The 23,033-nt window shown below is 34.1% G+C and overlaps 1 protein-coding gene across 2 annotated transcripts in view; it reads left to right on the top strand.

The window, feature by feature from the left end:
* PPP1R1C (protein phosphatase 1 regulatory inhibitor subunit 1C) overlaps positions 1-17,442 on the top strand; it is a 206,320-nt gene extending 188,878 nt beyond the window's left edge. The window contains exon 5 of one of the 2 annotated variants that reach the window (XM_074215565.1): positions 16,677-17,442. In XM_074215565.1, the coding sequence (XP_074071666.1) occupies positions 16,677-16,691 (15 nt within the window). In that variant the 3' untranslated portion in view covers positions 16,692-17,442. The remainder of the gene's footprint in view (positions 1-16,676) is intronic. The other variant, XM_074215564.1, reaches the window with a different exon arrangement.
* The last annotated feature ends 5,591 nt before the right edge of the window (positions 17,443-23,033 follow it).

Here is a 23,033-nt window from a genome sequence, read left to right as displayed (position 1 = left end):
TCCCATAAGTCATTCAATGCTTCTTAGAGTCCATTTATGATTTCTTATAAAACAATAATATTCCATAATATTCTTGTACCAAAATTTGTTTATCTATTCTCCAATTGATGGTTATCCCTTCAATTTCCAATTCTTGCCACTACAAAAAGAGCTGCTATGAATGTTTTGGAACATGTAGGACTTTTCCCTTTTTTATATAGACCCAGAATTAGAATTGCTAGGTCAGAAGGTATGAACAGTTTTATTGCTCTTTGGGCATAGTCCCATGTTGCCAATGGTTCACAAGTCTACCAGCAATGCATCAATGTCCCAGTCCTCCCACAACCTCTCCAACATTGATCATTTTCCCTTTTTCTCATCTTGTTCAATCTGATAAGTGTGAGATGATACCTCATTGTTGTTTTAATTTGAATTTCCCTAATCACAATGATTTGGAGCATTTTTTCATATGATTATATATATATATATATATATACATATATATATATATATATATATCTTCAATTTCTTCATTTGAAAACTGTTTATATCCTTTGACCATTTATCAATTGGGGAATGACTTGTGACCTTATTGCTTAACATTGTCAGTAGCATAATTATAACACAAAGCTGAAAGAGGAATTTGATGACAAAGTCAAGGTACCCAAAGATTTGAATAGTTTAGAATTTTGAACTTAATCCAATGAGATAAAATCTAATTTGATTAATATAAAATCTTGTGCTTGAATTTTTTTGAAAAATCAGTCTAACAAGAGCAAGATGAGAGAGACATAGTAGATCTGATGATCTTATTGACCCAACTACAAGATCAATGAGTGAATAATGTGAAATGACAGTCAAAAGATAATGAAATCTTAGGTTTTATTAAGAGAAGCATAGTGTCTAGAATGAGGAAATACATTCTCTTGGGCAACATGCACTCTATGTTGGTTAGGTTGCATCTGGACAACTATGTTTCAGGTCCTATATTATAAGAAACACATGAATGAGTTGGAATGTTAGGTGGTAGTATCTTGGGGAGAATCAGGGTGATGAGAATCCTTGAGATGATGCTACACCATATTCAGTTAAAGAAACTGAGAATGATTTGCCTAATGGAGAGAAGACAGGGTAGAAGGAGAGACTCAATAAATCTTCAATGAAGGACTATCATATGAAATAATGCAGTACAGTGGAAAGAATCCTGGATTGTGATACAGAATCCCTGGGTTTAAATCCTACCACTTATTACCTATATTATCTTGGACAAATTATTCTGAGTCTTGGTGATTGATATTCTTCACTTGTAAAATGAGAGAGTTGGATTAGATAACTTTGAAGATCTCTTCTATCTCTAAATATATTTTCAATGATCTTTGTGGAAGATAATTTAGTTTTTCTTGACCCCAGAGAGTTAGAGGAATGGGTTATTTGTTTCAAAGAAGCAATTTAGATTTAAGATAAGGAAATAACAATTAGAATTCTGCTTAAAATGAAATTAGATGCTTCAAAAGTTATCAGGTTTCCCTTTATGAGAGATCTTCAAGCAATAGCTGGGAGATCCTCTGTCAGATATGTCATATGAGGGTCCTTTTTTTTGAAGTATAAGATAGACTAATGGACTTCCGAGTTTTTTTCTATTCTGAGATCCCATGTTTCTAGGTTGTCTTTAAGGTCTCTTCTCTAAATTTCTGGGATTCTTTTGGTTATGATTTTAATATCAGTAATAATTCAGTAGCTTAAATTCATTCTTTGCACTGTTTATTGTTTAAGTATGAGAGCATCTTCACCATTTTTAGAATTGACACTAGCATGTTTTTGCTCCATAGGTTATTAAAGAATGTCTTAGTTTGTTTTTATAGTCCATCAATTCTTAGTTCCATTTCTGTTCTCTATCACATATTCTCTATTCCCTTTTCTGATGTTAAGTGTGCTCTACTCTTTTAGCTATAACACTTTAATAATTTTGCTCTCATTTCTCTTTCCCTTTGTTTTATGCCCTATATATTTTTGTCCCCTTGGAATGTATCTGTAGTATTTAATTTTTATAGCTATAAAATAGAAACATTTTTTCTTCTGGACATTATTTCAACTGATCATTTGACATCTTCACATGCTATGTCCTTGTCCCTTTTGTGTTCCCCTCAAAAAGTTTTCATTGATTATCAATATTCAAGAACCTGCCATTATTCTAGATGTTGAATTACTGATATTTTGTTCTGCTATTTTTCTGACTCTATTATTTATTGTGTCTCATGGTATAATTCTCTTCAAATTGTGTTTTGTAAACATAATATAGATATATTACATATATAGTATATAAATATTTACACACACACACACACACACACACACACACACACACACATATATATATATATCTACTAAATTTCTCATATCAATAGCACTAACATTGCCAAATCCATTAATTTGCAACTTTGGTATCATCTTTGACTCTTTCCTTTTCTTCATCTTCTACATAGACCAAATTCTGTTCATGCCATCTTTGGAAAATCAGTATGAGAAGAACAAGGGAAGACATAATTTCCAAGATAGAAGTAGCACGTTCCTCTTCATTAGATAACTTAAAACAAATAGCTATAACTAACAGTTAAGCAATTGTAGTAACGATTATTGTTCAGACTTGGGTTTGATTGGATGGACACTGAAATCTTTCCCAACTCTGAATTTCTGTGATTATATAATATTCTTTCTTAAGACTCTTCTGTGTTGTCATAACCTGAAATTTTCTTGTTGGAATAAGCAGAAAGAAGTACTTCCTCAAATGAACATTGTTACGTGAGAATAATAAAAGAAGAAAATGGCCCTTGAGCTGACAAATAGGTCATTATGATGAGGATGAAGAGAAGGGTTAAAGTACTGATAAGCTTTGGAAGGAAGAATAACATTATTCTTCCATGATCCTTTTTTCTCCCCTTTCTGATCTCTATAGACCTCATCTTAGGAAAACAGTAACTTAAACAAAATGTTTGTAGCAGAGATGGAGGTTGTGGTACAAAGTAATGACAATCAGAGGAAAGAGTGGCCAACAGCTGACATTCATATAGCATTATCATCTCACAAGAATATGACGATGCTGTTAATGCAGTTATTGCAGTTAATGCAGTTCCTATTCTGTAGTTAGAGAAAGAGGTACAGAGACACTAAATGACACATAGTTAGGAAGTGAAAAAAATCCAGAATTTGAGCCTAAATCCTCTATCTGCAGATACTGAGTTTTTTTTTTAAAACTACACCACACCAGTTTCTCCAGGAAAGAAGCCTGGGGAGAGCCAGATAAAGCACCTGGATAACCAGAAAGTTGTATCATACATACATACATACATACATACATCTATACATCTTAAACAAGATGATGGGACTTTCAAAATGGATACCAAAGGGTAAAGATCACTTTAAAGGCAATATGTTTTTACATCTCTCATAATTATTCATAGAACTGGCTCTCCTTTTCAGTTGGGAAAAATTGGTTAAAAGAATAATCACAGTAAAATTGAAAAATAAGGAAGGGAAAAATGTAGAAATAATAAATAATAATAATAGAAATAATAAATAAATAATAGCAATTTAATTTGACTTTCTGAGGTTTAGAAATCAATTTTATTTTGTTCTATCTAGCTAGAACCCATCAGAGATCTCTGTTTAATGTAGAATGATGTAATAATGTTTTTCTCTGATCCAAGATGGGTCTTTTGATTAGTTTTACTAAGGTTATTACAGAAGACACTGCAAAACCAACTCACAAGTTGCTTCTAGTTTTTAAGTCCCTGAAGCCATTGCTTGGACTATCACATATAGCATAAGTTTAGAGAGGTACTATTGTTTTCACAGAGAAAGATCTGGTATATTCCTCTTCCTCAGTAAAATATGACTTCTTTAAGAAGACGATGAACTAATAGTCTTTTATTTTCACACAAATTCTTTCCTTCCTATAGTTATATTTTTTTTTATCTAAAGTTCATTTGTTCCTTATTGATGGCCATCCTAGAATACAGTTTGTCATTTTAATGGGGTATTTTTTTTCCTCTCCATTTGGTCTTGGTGACTTAGACTTAGTTTCTAATGAGATGTGAGATAGAGAGAAAATTAGAAATAGGTAATTTCTCCTCTACTTTTCATACCTTCCCCTTTCTTCCAAACACAAAAGAGTTCCTTTCATCATCCCTTTATTTATACTATTCATTCCTAAAGCAAGTTCCCCTTCACCAAGAAAACTTATTTACCCTGACTTTCAATACATGTGTAGCATGGTGTAAGTCTGGGTGTTATATGGTACCCTTTACTCCATTTTCCCCAGGGTGGGGAGGGAGTGGATCATTCTCTATACCCTATATCCATGCTTGGGAAGGTTTTCCAGAGGAGAAACAGCAGAGACCACTTCAGTGTCTCAGCAGCTCACCCTCAGAGTCCTATAAGTAACCTTAGTGCCTAAGAAGTATACATCTATATTTATGATTATAGCTCTAAGCTCCCACAATTGTGTGTCCCATTAATATAAATCAGTCTCAAAACTACTGTTAGCTCTTAATTATAAAACATTTGCCAACTAAGAGGTCAAATGAAGAATGAACATAATGTTTCCTTACTCACAAGTCAAATCAGAAGTAAAACAAGTAAATTTAGGGCTTCTGTGATAAAGGGCTTGTGTGATATATAAGTGCTTACTGAGTTAAAATGATCCTCTGTAGTTTCATTGATGGCTAGGAGGGAGGCAGATTACTTTGCACTACCTTCTAAAAAAACTAGGTGGAATGGTCAGGATGCCTTTCCTATCACTGGTCAGGTTATGTTCTCCCACCCTGCCTCTGGCCCAACAGACACTGAATTATTATTTCTCAATAGTTTGTTAAAGAAGCCTTTGTCATTGTTCCCAGAAAGCTCTTGAGTCCCACACAGTCCAAAGTAGAGCATGAAATGGAATGGAAGAAGTCAACTAATATCTACAAATGCTTGACTAACCCACCAGGAAGGGCAAATCTGAATTTCTGCTCTTTGACTCTTAAATTCTCCCACTTAAATGGTACTGTTAAGGTCTTTGAAACATTTTGCATAGAGTATCTCAGTTGAGTCTTACATAACTCAGTGAGATAGGCTCTATGTGTATCATTGCTATTCATTAATGTGATGAAAAACCTGCATTTCATAGAAATTAACTTGGTTATGTATGGTCTAATAGACAGTTAATGTAGGATGTAGAATTTCCTTTCATTCCTTCCTGACCTTGAATTCAGTACTCTAACCACGCCATGAAGGTTCCACAAATGAGTTGAATCCCTGCTCATTAACAGTTCAGTCAGTATTCTCCTTCAGGTCTGTCCAAGTGTGCTTATCCATGAGGGGAATATTGATATTGCTCACGTGCTCATGTAGCAGCAAAGGGAAGAAAGGTAGGTAGAAGGCAGAACAATTACCTCATACTCTTGAATTCTTTAAAAAATATCATTGATTTTGAAACTTGTCCTGAGAGTTTGTTCATATTACACTGATAACTGATAACTAAGATGATAACAATTAAATAAAATTAAATGACTCTCATGAAAAATTTTCCTGTGGTCCATTAGGGATGTTTCACAAGGATTCTGTTTCATTTTCAAAATGGTAGAGGAAAAAATAAAGAATCTGTGAACAGAAGTATAAATAGTCCAAAAGAAAGTAAACATGATAAAAAAAATAGAAAAATTCCAAACAAATTTGTGCTAAGTTGGTAACTATCAGGATGAAGTAAACAAATGAGGTAGTCTTAATCCTTACATATGCAGAGAAAAGTATGTTTATTTGACCTGAATCTCAAAATACCAATAGAATTAAAGACATTTGTGAAAACTGAAAGAACTCCCTAGCAATAATCAAATCTCACTCCCATTTTATAAATCAGTGTATCATAGGAAAATGGAATTCTAAACTGGATAAAATCTTAGGAATCATTTAAATATCTATATAAAAGGGAACTGGAGAAATGAATGATAAAGTGACTTCTAAAGAGACATTTTTTAGACCTCTTAACTAGATCCTTAATTTGCCTGGAGTAACAAAACTTGAGGGTTTGGAAGGTAGCCCAACTCCCTGTGAAGTAATACCCATAGAGGATGGTAATCTGGGCTTTGCCCAGTGGGTTTAGGGTGAGAAAACAACCCCGGGTTAGAGGTCCACACCACCCTGAATGCTCTCACTAGACGATTGCCATAGGAGTGAAGCCTGGAAGGCATTCTTTTTACTTAACTGGTGACCTACTTAGGGAAAACACAGTAGCTAGAAAGCCTCTTATCTAACAAGGATAAGCTAAGATCTTTTAATTGATTCAGTAAGAAAATAAATTTTCTTGTTTTTATTGTTTATTGATTTTTTTTTACAAAGTCTAAAATGGAAAAAAGGCTATTATGAGAAATACGCAAACTATTTCCTACCTACTAGGAATTTCTTATTTTAGGTTACCTACAACTCTAATTGCTCAAAGATTGTGGTATTTCAAGATTCGCACATAACTATAAAACATTTCCAGGAAAAAATTTGCATGGAAAAGCTAGATTTTTGTTGTTGTTAGTACAACGTATACTTAAAATGAAAGAATCCATGCATTTCAAAGATGTTCATCAATTTTATGAATATTACTGAATCTCAGTAAAAGAAGGATTTCTTGTAAAATGTTCTTTTCTGATGTTCTTTATGATATTGCACTGATTACATTAAGTTCCAAAATTTTATAAGGCATCCTCAAAGAGATCTACAACTATTCACAAGATAATCTATTCATGAAATATATAGGAAATTATCAAATTAGTGGAAAAATTATTTTTTCTATACTATAGCATATAGTTGTATAACTTCTTTGAGTTTATCAATCTATACACAAACACACACACACACACACACACACACACACAGATATATCTGTATGTCTTTGATATCCATTGCAGATGGACAATGAACTGGACTAGACTGAATAGGAGAAAAACAGACTAGATAGAATTTGGAAAAGTATGCAGCACTTTTTATGATACCAAGATTCTTCCTGGAAAAAAATTTCATTTTTTTTTTCAACACAAATTCTCAATTCATGATATCTTAATTTTTCTATAGTTATCCACCCTGCCTTACCACAATTTTTTCTCATGAAAAATATGGTCACAGCATCAAAACAGTTTGGAACCAATTTTTAGATTAAGTAATTTTATTTTCATTCTTCAGTCCACCCTGGACACTCATTGTGGAGATTTACTTTTTTCAAATGAGATTTTTGAACAAATCATTTTACTTCTCTGCACTTCAGTTTCTCTATCTATAACACAGGGAAGTTTGAGTAGATGATCAAAGTTTCTTTTAGTCCTAAAATTATATGGTTCTATGACTCTTCTTTCTTAAGAGGAAGCTAGCCAAAAGGCAATGGGGAAAAAGGGGAAAGAGTACAATTTCTGTTTTTCTTTATTTTGGAAAGGTGGTTCCTTTGATGCAGAGTTCAAAAGACATAACCTTAATTACATAGAGCTTACACTCTACTAGGGGTGAACTTCCTATACAGAAGTAGAAATTTGCATAAATTGGCACACTTAGAACAGTCAAGGATAACTGTCCCTTAATAATAGAAAATGTGTAGCAATTGCCCCAAGTCCTTAAATTTCTTGTCATATTCATTGGTTGTGTCTACTCTGAAGAGTGTAGGATGTAATAGCAGTCTCAAATCATACATCTAGCTACATAACCATATAGACTGTCAACAACAACAACAAAAACAAAGATAGTGAAGGGCCTTAAAATATTTTATTATTTTTTAAATTTCGTTTATAGAATGCAGGCTCACTTCTTTTCAAACTCTCTTCATACATGATTTTGTCACCTCTTCTCATGGGCCTTTCAGAATTTTTTCTGTAAAATCAAATTTATGTAATGTGGATTTATATAAATTAAGAATTGTCTGTAATGCCTTTTTAGTTATTTCAAACTATAAATGCAAATAACCCAGTTAAAAACTAATTAGAAATACCATATAACTGCATTATGTAAACTTCCTTAAAATTAAGGAATTTGTTGCAGATTTCTTGCTCTCAGCTCTGTAATAATATAGCTATTTCAGATGAAGTCCAAGCAGCATACTCTATTACATGAAAGAAATTAACATCAGAGTCTAATAAACTTAGAAGGAAGAATTTAACTGGAAGAATTAAGTCTAAAGAACGTTGCCTCACCTTTGAATGTGTTCAAATGAATATCACTTGAGCAGTTAGGTGGTGCAGTGGATAGAGCACCAGTCCTGGAGTCAGGAGGACCTGAGTTCAAATGTGACCTCAGACACTTAATTACCTAGTTGTGTGACCTTGGGCAAGTCACTTAACCCCATTGCCTTGCAAAAAAACAAATAAATAATAAAATAAAATAAATGAATATTACTCTCACAAAGCAATTAATTAGTATATTATAGGGAAGACTAAACTAGTAGGAATTTATTAACTATATATGGAAGCATGGGTTGATTTGATACAAATGTGGCATTTATTTGCTTAAAAACACATTTTTATATTTAATCCCCACATGATAACATATTCTTTATGATGTGTGATTTAAGAAATAATAACATGGCCATTACCATGCTTCATGAGATATATTTTGGCCAATTCTAGTTTCATTATTATACATTTTCCCTGATCGGGAAGGCCTAGAATGAAAGTAGAGTAAGTTTTAGCTTGGAAATTAGCCACTAAAAATGTACCTCTTAAAAATAATTTTAAAAATGACATTAGTAGAACACTTTTAGGAATCCCAGGATACTTTGGGAAACATTCATATTTCTATGACAAACAAGAAAAGCAAGAAAATATGCATATATATGTGTGTGTGTGTGTGTGTGTGTGTGTGTGTGTGTGTGTGTGTGTGTGTATACATATATATATAGGTATATATATATATATATATATATATATATATATATACACATGTACATACGTCATTTCAGCTAAGGTCTGAAGTGAGCCTGAGTCTCCTAAAATTTTAGGTAATGAAAACAAACAAACAAAAGTTCTTTTACAACCTATATTTTGCTAAGAGAGACAAAATGGAAAAGACAGAAGTATAGTGAACTCCTCCTTTCCACCAATACACATCCATACACAAACCCCCTTCCCACCACCACATCCTCCCAGAAGGTCTAGAAAACTTACCAGACAAAATTTTGATTGATAAATCCAATAAAAATCACAATGATTCATTTTTCCAGTTCAGCTCACTATTGGAGATAAGAGTTCTGCAGTCACTGGGGAAGGGGTCAGAAAAAATTCACTTGCAGAGAATTCCAAGGCAGTAAAATGTAGTAGGGTAAAAAGAGGTCCCTGATACAGAATAGAGAGCCCTAAGTTGGTCTGAGGTATAGGAACTGGTGCCAACTGGTAGCTCTGTTATGTCCCAGTATCTATGATTGGCAGTCCAGAGTGACATCATCATGAAGCATTTCTCTATATATCAAGCAAGGAGCAAACCCCAAAACAAGCAGTAGCTCCAGTTGAGACCCCCAGCTCTCAGTTCCAGAGTCTAGCCCAGGCTGATGACTATAGAAGCATAACCAGTTCAGGAATCTCAGGTTAAAGGAAAACCCCAGTGCTATTGCTCAGAACCAGGAGAGATTTTCCATATTTTTCTGACTGAGCTCTGTAGCAGTCTACTAGAACTCTAAATGGGGCAATCCAAAAAACCTGTCACTCAGACCCAAACCTAGGTCTGCAGAGCTCAATCAGGGGTGCAGAAATCTGGCTTTACCCTTAAATTCGTTACTTTGAGAACACTAAGATTGCAGGTGCCCAGGCTAAGTTGTTCTTCAGACACCAAAACAACATAATATTCTGTATTCCAAGAAAGTGGTAGCAAGACCAGTCCAGGCATTCAATACAGAAATATGCAGAACCTGACTCTAATATAAAATCTGAAGTCAGTTAATAGGCTAGAATAAATAAGCAAATATAAAAATTCCATCATGAAAAACTAATATGACAGGCACATTAAAGACAAATCCAGAAAAAGAAAATGACTCCAAACATTGAGAAAACCTCAAAGAAAAATACAGCTTAAATACAAATCTAATTAGAATTTTTAGAAGAGCTAAAATGAAAACAAAGAATTAATTTTTTTTGTTACTAAGGGAATTGAGAATACTAGAGGAAAGCATTAGGAAAGAAATGAGTTATTGAAAAAATGGCAGAAAGGGAATCAACAGCTTGGTACAAAATTTGCCCAAGAAACAATCTCATTAAAAATTAGAATAGCTCTATTAGACAACAAGACATATAAAACAAAGTTAAAAGACAAGGAAAAAGAAGAAAATGTAAATATCACAGCAAGAACAACTTATCAGGGGAACAAATTAAGGAATTTTAAATTCATTTAAAATTTGAAGTCCGAATGCCAACCCCCCCAAAAGAGCCTAAATATCATATTTCAAGAAATCATTAAGAAAATTGCCCAGAGTTCTTCAAATCAGAGGGGGAAAATGGAAATAGAATATACTGATCACCTCCTGGAAAAAAGTCCTAAAACAAAAACTCCCAGGAATAGAATAGTTTCCAGATCAAAAGAAAAAAATGCTGCAAACAGCCAGATAGAAAGTTCAAAAAAGTCATAGACATATTAAAGCACTATTTGCCAACCACCACTGTAAAGGAGCAGACAATTTGTAATACTTGATTTACAAGCAAGAATAAATTATCTAGCAAAATTGAATATAATTCTACAAGTGAAAAATGAACCTTTAATTAAGTAAAGAATTTCTAAGTTTTCCTCATGGAAAGATCAGAGCTATGTAGAAAATTGAAGTACAAACATAGGAGTTAAGAGAAATATAAGAAGATAAACATGAATAAACAATTATAAGGGGCTAAGCAAGGATAAGAAGCTGCTAAGTGGCATCGTGGAGAGAGTGTAGTGATTTGGACTCTGGAAGACTCATCTTCTATATATCCAATCTGGTTTCAGTCACTACCTAACTGCATGACCCTAGGCAAGTTATTTAACCCTGTTTGCCAAGTTTTCTCATCTGTAAAATGATCTAGAGAAGAAAATAGCAAACCATCCCAGTATTTTTGCCAAGAAAATTCCAAATGGCATCACACAGAATCAGACACAACCAAAAAACACCGACTGCACAACGATTGAGCAATTGAAATGATTGAACAAAGATACACTAAACAATTTATAATTTAATTATAAAATGGGGCTATGATACCTGTGTACTCTCTGAACCCTATCATTTTCAGGGGTACTAGAGGGAGTGATTTTGTTAGGTCATGATGATCTTAAAAGAAGATTTGAAAGGGAGAGGAAGAGGAATTCATAAGGCATTAACCACACACATTTATCTCACATGATTGAACCACGCAAGTAGCAGTCTACACAAATAAGGAGTGAGAATAGTGACCTGGATAAGGGATGAAGAATATACTCACATCCTCACATATTCACACTTTTATTCACACACATACCATGAGGTATACAAAGAGGAGGGAGGGGCCGCTAGGTGGTGCAGTGGATAGAGCACCTGCCCTTGGGACATTAGTTTTCACATTCAGCCTCAGACACTTAATAATTATGTAACTGTATTTGACCATGGGTAAATCACTTAACCCCATTGCCTTGCTAAAAAAAAAAACATGGCAAAGGGAGAAAGTGAAAAGTGAATAAATAATAATAATTATCATTTTTAGTATAATATTTATATAGCTATATGAGCTGTAAGGTAGGCAGTCTACTAAGCTGGTTACCATTTTTTTAAAAATCTAATATGATCCTTACAAACCTTTTGAGGTAGGTAGGTACTATTTTTATCCTGTTAAAGAATAGTTAAAGTTAAAGAAAGTGAAGCAGGCAGAGGTTAAGTGACTTCCCATAGGTCACATAACTAGTAAGAATGTCAGGTTAGTTTTTCATCTAAGTCTTCTTGATTTCAGATCCAATTTGCTATCCAATGTACCACCTAATTGTCTAAGAAAAAGATTAGTCCCAAGAAAACAAACTCTAAGGATGTACCAAAAAATGTATATCTCTTTGTGGTGGCAAAAATGAAGATCTAAAGATGTGTTCATTAATTGGAAGTGTTTGGACAGGTTATGCTATATTAAATGTGAGATAATAGCATTGTGCTGTAAGAAATGATGAAAGGGATAATTTTAGGAAAACATGGGAAGATTTGTATGAACTGGCACAGAGTGAAGTAAGCAGAACTAAAAGAGCAATTTATATATGACAACAATATGGAAGAAGAGAAATAACTCTGAAAGACTTAGGAACCCTGATTAGCATAATGATCAACCATGTTTCTAAAGGAAATATGATGAAATATGCTACCATAGCTTGATAGAAAATTATAGGACAAAAAATGTACACACACAAATATGTTATTCTCAATTGGGAGATTGCTGGGAGAAAAAGAAGGGAGATTTTGGTCTATTGAAAAAATTATATTCAATTTAATTTTTAAAAAAATATTTCTGGAGCTAGAAAATGATAGCCCCAGTGCTTAGGGAAGGGGACATGATGTTAATAGGTGACAGATAAGGCAGAAGTACTCACCTAATTTGTTTTGGTCTTCTCCAACAAAGAGAATAATTTTCAAACTCAAAAGTAGAACAAGAAGTAATCTATTCAACAGTAATTAAATATTGTGCCAACTGTGATTATTGAACCAGCTACAAAAACCCTTAATAATATTTTCAACTAGTTTGTAACTCTTCCAATAGGGTGTCACTTAAAGTATCTACTGGTTACTCAATCTAACCACGCACAAGGAAATAAAATTAGTTGATGAGATGCTGTACCACCTGGGGAAAACTGGTGCCAAAAGCACATTAATATATTCAATATAGTTGCTGACCCCGTCCTACTTGTCAGCAAAGTTATGTAGTTTAAGAAAAGGAAAATAAACAACTCATATCTGATACCAGAATTTTAGCCAAAATCATGAATGATCAGCAAATTTAAATATATGAAATGAAATGCCTATAGTATTAAAATTGAAAGAATGCCAAGTATATAGGCCCTGACCTGCTAAAATACAATGTGTATGTGTGACTAGCTAGTTTGTTAATGGAGAAACCTCTGGACTGAGGCCAAGTAAAAAGCATTTGGCTACAAAAGACTAAGATTTAGCTGTGGAAGGGACCTTCAAAATCATGAATTGCAAGTCTCTTTTTATAGATGAGAAAATCGAGGCCTATGGAGGTGAAATCATTTGTTCAAGGTGGTAAAGGGCAGTAACATGAATTGAAGTCAGGAGCACTGACTAAAATGCTTTTCCCATTTTCTAGGCTGGTTCATCTGTTTTATTTGAAACAATTTATTTTAACTTATTGAACCTTTTCTACCTCATCTGGTCATTTTGTACAGGACATTTTCAGCGAAGCATGAATATAGGACTGACTAGATGGTTCTGAGATTTTGTAGCTAGATTCTTTAGATTGAAAAAAAAGAAGATTAAGGGGAGACATAATAGTTACCTTCAAATAACATATCACACCTCCCATTTACTTATTGAGGGTTTACAAGCACTTTCTTCACAATCATTGTCAGATAGTTGGTAAAAGAGTTACTTAACTTTAAAAGGTGAGGAATGTGAAGAACAAAGAATCCAGGACCCCTAGGTCACAGAACTCCACAATTGTGGTCTGAACTCTGGGCTTCTGTCATTCTTCTCAGCTGTAGGAAGGAAAGTAGATTTGTTGCTCTGGATGGCTTGACTAGCAGCAATCAGTAGAAATTACATAAAGTCAGATTTGGATTCAGGAATAAAGCAAAAGCATTTTGAAGAAGACAGCTGTCTAATATTGGAGCAATTTACCTCAGGGGTTCCCTTTAACTGGAGGGACTTAAAGGTTGAGTGGTCACTTGTCAGGAATTCCCTAAAGAGGAATATTGTTTGAGTAGGAGTTTGGATTAAAGAATTTCCCATTCTCAAATTTAGTGATGCTATGTGCACCCTGGGAAACTGGATTCAAGTTTGGAAGATAGCTTTAATGGTTAAGGTTTCTTACATTGCAATGCTAATGGAATAGGATGACTAGTTTCCACCTTAGATTAAGGATGATATAATTAGCTGTCATTCAGAGCAGGAAACTTGACCTTCAAAGTTCACTAATGAAACCTTCTAAGAAATAAGTAGACTTAGGGGGCAGCTAGGTAGCTCCTGGAGTCAGGAGAACCTGAGTTCAAATCCAGCCTCAAACGCTTAATAATTACGTAGCTGTGTGACCTTGGGAAAGTCAGTTAACCCCATTGCCTTGACAAAAAAAACTTTAAAAATTTAAATAAATGGACTTGAAAGTATTATTGTTGCTACTGTCATTACAACGTGGTGGTTTTTTGTGGGTTTTTTTAGGTTTTTGCAAGGCAAATGGGGTTAAGTATCTTGCCCAAGGCCACACAGCTAGGTAATTATTAAGTGTCTGAGACCGGATTTGAACCCAGGTACTCCTGACTCCAGGACCAGTGCTTTATCCACTGTGCCACCTAGCCGCCCAATGTGGTGTTTTTAATTCTAAAATTCATATGTTTGTTCCACTGTCTTTAATAATGTATTTTCCAATGTCATGAAATAAGTTTTCTTCCTTAATAGCAAATACAGATTTTAGCCAACAAGGGATCTAAGTGATCTGTATCTAATTTTAAAAGTGGGTATTTCCCAGGACTCCATTCAGGGTCCTTTTCTCTTTCCTCTTCATACTATTTTACTTGACAGTCTCATCACTAACCATGGATTCAAGATCATATCAGTGCTAATGATTCTTATTAACTAGCCGCAACCTTCAGAATCAGATCTCCAACTGGCTATTAGACAGTTCAAACTGAATGTCCTAAAGATATCTCAAGGTCAACTGTCAAATGTTTTGCCCTAAATTCTTCCTATTTCCCAAACTTCCCTATTACTGTTCCTTTTATCACCATCCTCCAATTCTCTCAGACCTATACTTTAGGTCTTCCTTGAACCCTAATTCTCTTTCACCCCCACCCTCATCCATTGCCATGTCCTGTCAATTTTACCTCTGAAAGTTCTCTTTCATCCTTCTTTTTATCTCTTTTGACATTATCACCATTCTGGTATAAGCTCTTGTCACCTCATGCCTCAATCATTATAATATCCTGCTAGTCTCCTTGTCTCAAGTCCCCCCCCCCACTCCCCCACCCCCGTCCATCCTTTATATAGTTGTCAAATTAATCTTTCTAAAGCACATATCTGATCATATCATCTCCTTATTAAATAAATTCTAGTGACTATCACTAGGATACCTCAAGCATGTGAAGCATGTGAAGATTTCCTCTGGTGGAATGGGCAGATGAGAACAATTTGGTCCAAAGGTCATAAAGGTGGCTCAAGCAGGTGCTGAGGAGCACCAAGAGCTAGATCAGACTTAGAGATGCAAAGATCGTTGCCCAATTGTCTTTACTTTTGTCTTACCACTGGACATCTATAACTCTAGAAGAGACAGTGAGGCTGATAGCTGTACTTTAAGTGAGCTGCCTTACTTAAATCCAATTCATGTGCAAACAAGACATGACCCTGCAATGCCATTGATCTTCCTCAAAAACTAAGAATTAGCAACTGTGCTACAATTACATGTATTTGTAGATTTTCCCTTTTCTTGTGTTTCTTAGTTACAAAATGAACCTGGACTCTGATATTCTTTCATTTCATAATGCCAGTCATGGAGTTTTTCAGTAATAATTCTATAAATCTAGCATTTCTGTTTTTATCAGATTTTGACATTTCATGCATTTCATGGATTAAATATTATCATCATATACTTGGCATCTCTATGATCTAAGGGAATAGGTAAAAATCAATATATATTTATTAAGTGTCTACCAGACACTGTTATGTTCTAGAAATAATAGGACAAATAATGAAATCATCCTTCCTTGCAATGAGGAAGTTTACATTTTAGTGAGGGAGACATATTAAAAAAATTATGTAGCACAAATAAAAAGTGATTAAATATATGTATACAAAATGGATAAATACAAGATAGTTTGGGAAAGAGAGCATTAATATTTGGAGGTCAGTGCAGTTTAGAGATATTGTTTAATAGTTCTTTAGGTCCCATGTCAAAAATATTTTAATGAGACATTAGTACAAAGCAATCATGGAGAAAAACCCAATTCTTTGCAATTCAACAGCATAATCTATGGATTTAGATGCATAAAAACGTCAACAGTTATATTACTTTTGTTTGTGAGTTTTGGGAATGACATGCTTTCAAATATTTTGTGACATTAATTTCCAGGAGTTTAAAATAATCTTGTACAAATAGAGTTCAGGTAAGTATGTAGAAATCCTAGATCTGAGGTGAATAGCTTTTTGGTATTACAATAGAAGTCTGTTAGCTGGGGCTATTGGTAACAGGCTTTTAATAGGCTGTGATGCAATTCTTAATGGAGAAGATTTAATTATCAAAGATGGCCTGCTTCTAATGGAAACTTGGCCCCGTGCTATTCTATTGTTGAGTGAATTAAAAGGTTTACATAAGACTACATTGTTGAGGTTCTTGGGGGTGGGGTTAAAAGCAAAACAACTGCACCTTGAAAATATTCCATTTATGGGGAGTTTCTGTTTGCTTTCCCTCCTTCCAACAGCAGATATCACAGAAATAAATGTAACTTATTTAATTCCACTTAAAAAGCACTTAAAATGAACATGCTCTTTTTGTTTTCAGGGGTTAAACATCTGAAAAACCAGAATGAATCAGCCTTCCCAGAGGAAGAAGAAGGGGTAAATGAAAGAGAAGATCAGTGGAAACACTAGTCATGGAAGTGAGACAAGAAAGGTTCTTGTGAATAACTGAACTGCTAACCTTTCCGAATATCCCCTGGAACTCCACCGCTTGACTTCTGGAACCAGTCTCCATCTCGGCACTCCATAATCACTTAGTAGTGTGCCTTCAGGGAAGCACTCCACTGGCTTCTAGAACCACCTGCATCTTCTTCTATAGCACTTATCACCCAGGAATAAATCTTTATTTTAGTTCTTTCTTTGTAATGATTTAGAAATGCCATTTGCAAACATGTTAGCAATCTAGCTTTAATATTGTCAGCTTAATTCTCAATGCCTTTCTGTTACGATTTGCATTAAAGGTCATCTGTAAATAGAACCCTTCTAAAGCTACAAAATAAATACAAAATGCCTTTACATATGGTCTTGTGTCTGAGTCAAACCCTGGAGAAAAATGCTTAATGAAGGTGAACATCTAAATCAGCCACCATATTTATCACATTTAGGTATACAATGTAGGATTTAGCATGTGCCCCCAAATGATGATACTGGTTCTTGTGAATCATAAGACCACACTATATTAAGCTCTAGGCACTCTATGTAACTATTTCTTTCTCTATGAGTGAATTTTAATGGTATTTAAAATGAACACTGGGTTCCTCATTTCTCAAACTTCTTTTTCTCAGTCTCTTCCCTTCCTGATCAAAACAAAATGCAAGAATTAAAAATCATCTCTGGATCCAAAAAAGAAATTTCTTTATATTTTGTTGAAAATATATTACCACTATACTTGTTTACATTATTTTTATTTTGGGGATCATCAATATTGTAAAAGTATTTTCTTAGCCTTAATATTTAAAAAAATGCTAAATGGTATCCCTCAACTCACCTTTTTCTTATTTAAAATGGTGTCATCATCTGATAAACATTAACATGGTGAGTAGGCATTCTCCATGCAATTCTAAATGCATTCTCTGCATTAAAAAATCTTGTGTGATTTTCAAAAGCTGGAGCTTCTACCACATAAGAAAACTTTTGAGTTGGACGGAGAATTTTTTTTTAACGTGAACTAATTTAACCATGGAATGGCCATATTCAAATCCCACATATTTTAACAATTAACTTGAAAGCACTGAAATAGGCTACATACTAATATAAAGATAAAAGTGGATACAAAGATAAAAGTGTAAGGTTCTTGTCCTCAAGGAGCTCACATTCTTCTGAAAACACACATTATATTATTCATGTATAACTGTAGGTATAATGAAAGGTGATTTAAAGTTAGAGGAGGCTTGTTAACTGGGTGATGAGAAAAATCTTCATATAGTATTTGGCCACTAAGTGAACCTTAAAGAAGTTAGAAATTCTAAAAAGTAAAATAGAGGAGAGAGTGTCTTGAAGGTACTAGGAATATCCCACACAGATTTATATAAGTAAAAATGGCATTCCAGTTGGACAAGAATAACTAGTAGATTAGCTCATCTGGAATGTGAAAAAATTTTTAAGGGAATTAACATACAATATGTTTAGAAAAATGGGATGGAGAGCTATCAATGTTCAGCTGAGAAATTTCTATTTTATGCTATACACTAGGGAGTTATTGAAGATTTTTGAGCGGAAAAGTAATAAGGTCAAACTTTTGTTTTAGGAATATTGTTGTGGTAGCTATATGAATGGGCAGCTGGTGGAGTCAAGAAGACTCAGTTTCCTGAGTTCTAATCTGGCCTCTGACATTTACTAGCTGTGTGACCCTGGATAAGTTACTTAACCCACTTTGCCTCAGGTTCATCATCTGTTAAAGGACCTGAAGAAAGAAATGACAAACTAGTATCTTTGTGAAGAAAACTCCAGATGTAGAGTTGGACAAGACTGAAAAATGACTCAGCAACAAAAGCTATATGAAGCATGGAATAATGAGGGGATAGTTTTGTAATGGAGAGATTAATTAGGATACTATTAAAATAATCCAAACAATGGTGTCAAACTCAAATAGAAACAAGGGCAAATAAGTCATACAGAAGGATTTCTGAGAGCTGCATTATAAAAATCACATATTAACATATTATTTTGTATTTTTATTTATTTTGTTAAATATTTCTCAATTACATTTTGACCTGGTTCCATGTTTGACACCTCTGGTCTAGAAGAAAGGTTCATTGTATGAACTGAGGTCTACGTCATTACAGGAAACTAGGAAACTTTTAATAAAGTCTCATTGGCTCAGAGCTCTGCCTCACTCTGTTTTATTGTAGGATAGACAATTTTAAACTCTGCAGGAAGGGAAAATATTCAGGAGGAGGGGCTGGTCAACAGAATCAAAATCTTCAGAGAGGTCAAATAGAAAATGGACAAAAATTATTGGACTTAGTAGGGAAGAGATTGTTGGAAACAACTTAGAAATTTCAATTAAATGATAAATTCAAAAGGGATGAAAATTAAATATAACGTGAGAAAATGAAGGTTATTAGCATAAAGGAAATAAATAATTTGACTATGAATTCCTAGAGAAGTGAGAATGAAGGAATGGTAAGGTAAGAAGTCTTTTTTTGTGTTTTTAAGGAAGGGCGATCTTAGTATGTTCATGGGCAGCAAAAAGGTACAAATAAAGCTTCAAATCGGTGACATATTTATTTGTAATGGTGACAAGTAACATTTGACTGTCCCTATGAGTGGCTGAGTTGGAATGAAGATCATGAGATATAGGATAATTAATGAGCTTAGTTGTTAGAGCCCAAAGTGATCTCGAAATGACTATTAAAGCTGAGAGTAGTGGTTTGGGAGAAGAAGGAGAGCAATTAAACTTCTTGATAAAGGAAGGGCAATGATGAAAAGCAGGTATATGACTATGACAAGGAATTGCGCAATGTGAAAAAGACGGAATCAATGAAGAAAAAGGCATTGTCATTTTATGATGGCAAAGGTATGATTTAAAAGGGCAGTGAGAAGTAGAGAAAATTCTTGCTTCTCCTTCTGTCCTGGTGTCAAGAGTGCTTAGAGAACTGGAATCCAGTATTGGAGCTGGGAATCAGGGATAGATTATCTTTCAGAGGAAATCAAGTTACTATTAAAATGAAAATATAGAAAGATATTATGAGGAAAAAAGATCTAGGATGAAGAGGTTTTGTTGCATTTTTTACTCTGAAGGAAGATGGTTAGGCAGATAGGGATGAGGGTGCAATCTTGACTAAGAAAGGATAATGATTTTTTTCTTTCCACAAAAGATAGCAATTTTGAATATCAGATTGAAGATGATAAGGAGTAAAGAATGGGGTAAGAACAAATTGACAGGAGCTTCTATTCTTCAGATGTGTGTGTGTGTGTGTGTGTGTGTGTGTGTGTGTGTGTGTGTGTGTGTGTTAGAGAAGAGGTATGAGCTTCCAAAGGAAGATCATTCCAAAGTAAGAGAGCCATGTTAGCCTATCCCAGGAATCATTTGAGATGAAAATGATATTACAGATTCCTTTTCTAGAGGCAGCAGGCAGTACAATGGAATTCAAATCTAGTCTCAGATACTTATTAGTTGTATGAGATTGGACAAGTCACTTAGCCTTTGTCTTAGTTTTTTTGTTTGTTTTTTGCAAGGTAATGGGATTAAGTGCCTTGCCCAGGGTTACATAGCTAGTAATTATTAAGTGTCTGAGGTCAAATTTGAATTCAGGTCCTCCTGCCTCCAGGGCCATTGCTCTATACTGCATTACCTAGCTGCCCCCTGCTTTAGTTTTCTTAACTGTAAAATGGGGATAATAATAGCAACTAGGTAGTGCCATAGTGCATAGAGTACTGGACCTGAAGTCATGAAGTCTCATCTTCCTGAGTTCAAATCTGGCATCAGATAATCACTAGTTATGTTACTCTGGCAATTCACTGTTTGCCTCAGTTTCTTCTGCTGTAAAATGAGTTGGAGAAGAAAGCTGCAACACCAGTATTTTTGCCAAGAAAACTTTAGATGTGGTCATGAAGATTTGGACACAACTGAAATGACAATAAAAATAAATCTTGCAGGATTGTTGTGGGAATCAAATGAGATAACATTTGGGAAAAATTCTTACCATGGGGTCTGGTACATGATAGGTGCTATGTAAATTTTTATTCTCCTTCTTTCTTAGCAATTTGAAATAACCTTTTTTGGTGTTTTTTTTCTCTCTTGATAAAGCAATGATTTTCATATTTTTTCTTGAGTTTCCAAGCAACCCATCATTATTCATTAGATTTTTCTGATGCCTTTCTCCTTGCTATTTATTTTTAATGAAGGATAGAGACTAGATCTATGATTTTTTTTGGTATGGTGAATTCCTAGATAAGGAACTCCCTCTTTTAATGCAAATCTGAACCTTCTCTGGAGCTGAAAGTCTTAGGTAGAAGAGAGATGTCAGCTTAAGACTCCAAAATGAAGCCAGAGCCAGATCAAAATGGAACTGGGGAACATTTAACAAAAATAAATAAAAATAGTAGAATACAGATAATATCAATATGCAGCCAGTGGGAATCCTTACCTTCCATTGAATGATCCAGGGTCTTACTTTGGTTTGACACTGCTGACCTAGGTCACTTAGAAGTTAAGGGATTTCCCCATGGTCATACAACCAGGATGGTCGGAGACAGAGTTTGAACCTGGTTCTGCCTAGCGCTGAGGTCAGGTCTCTAATCACAGTACCACAATAACTCTGAGGAGTTTTATGTGATTTCAAAATACTTTTCATTTGGAGAATTTTATGATGACTTTTAACATGATGACTTTTTAGCCATACCCAGCTTCCTAGAAAGCTCAGGATTTAGAATCACTATGTTAAAAGTTGTTCTTAATTACCAATTTAGATTTTTTTAATAAAAAATAAGTCAACATATATAAAAGGTAATGAAGATATTCAATGATATTAGTGCTTTTGTTCAGGAATCACCTCTAGAGTCTTTCTTAGATTGTATCAATAGAATACACTGAAATGTAAATAAAAAAGCCAAGTTTAAGATTATTTTGAGTGTGTGTGGTTTGATTTGACTTTTTTTACTTTCTACAAATTTGAAACAGATTTCATTTAGTTGAAATAGTAGCTTTCTATTTCTCTCTTTTATTCAGTTATAAGTAGTTTGTAACAAAAAGTTCTTAAAAACCTGGCCTCCTTCCTGAAGTTATATTTATTGGCAAGGGGGTCTTCCTGACCAAAAAAAGAAGTCAAAATGGAACTGTGCACTTCTTATATCACACTGATACTGAACATAGGATGCTTTGTTCTGCATTCAGATTTCATATTTTTTCCCCCTGGATGGATGGCTTTGTCCATAGCAAGTCTTTCAAGATTGTTCTTGATGTTTAAACTGCTGAGAGGAACTGCATCCATTATAGTTGATAAACACAAAATGTTGTTGCTAACGTATACAATGTTCTTTTCATTCAGCATCAGTTCATGTAATTCTTTCCATGCTTCTCTAAAGTCCAACCATTCATGATTTCTTACAGAACAATAGTATTCTGTAATATTCATATACCATATAACTTGTCCAGCTGTTCCCCAACTAATGGACATCAATTTCCAATTCTTTGTCACTACAAAAAGAGCTGCTATAAATATTTTTGAACATGTAAGACATCCCAATTTTTATGATTTTTTTTGGATATAGACCTAATATTAGTTTTGCTAGGTCAAAGGGTATGATCAGTTTAATTGTTCTTTGTATATCATTCCACATTGCTCCAAAGAATAGCTGTGGATCAGTCCACAACTCCACCAACAATGCATTAATGTCCCAAATTTCTCACATTCTCTCCAACATCAATCATTTTCCTTTTTTTGTCATCTAGGGCAATCTAATGGGTGTGAGGTGGTACTCAGAGTTGTTTTAATTTGCATTTCTCTAATCAATAATGATTTGAGCATTTTTTATGTTTATATATAACTTGAATTTCTTCATCTGAAAACTGCCTATTCATATCCTTTGACTATTTATCAATTGGGGAATGACTTATAATCTTATAAATTTGATTAAACTCTCTATATATTTTAGAAATGAGTCTTTTATTAGAAACACTATTTGTGAAAATTGTTTCCCAGCTTTCTGTTTTGCTTCTAATCTTGGCTGCATTGGTTTTATTAATGCAAAATCTTTTTAATTTAATATAATCAAAATCATTCATTTTGCAATTTATAATGTTCTCTATTTCCTGTATGGCCATAAATTTCTTCTATTTCCAGAGATCCTACAGAGTATTTCTTGATCTTTTAATTGGTCTATGGTATTCCCTTTATGTTTTTATCCTGTACCCATTTTGACCTTATTTTGGGATAGGGTCACAGTAATTTTTCAA

The sequence above is a fragment of the Macrotis lagotis genome, chromosome 1 (assembly GCF_037893015.1).
Source record: "Macrotis lagotis isolate mMagLag1 chromosome 1, bilby.v1.9.chrom.fasta, whole genome shotgun sequence".
NCBI classification, from domain to species: domain Eukaryota; kingdom Metazoa; phylum Chordata; class Mammalia; order Peramelemorphia; family Peramelidae; genus Macrotis; species Macrotis lagotis.
This window is presented reverse-complemented; position numbering and strand designations above follow the sequence as displayed.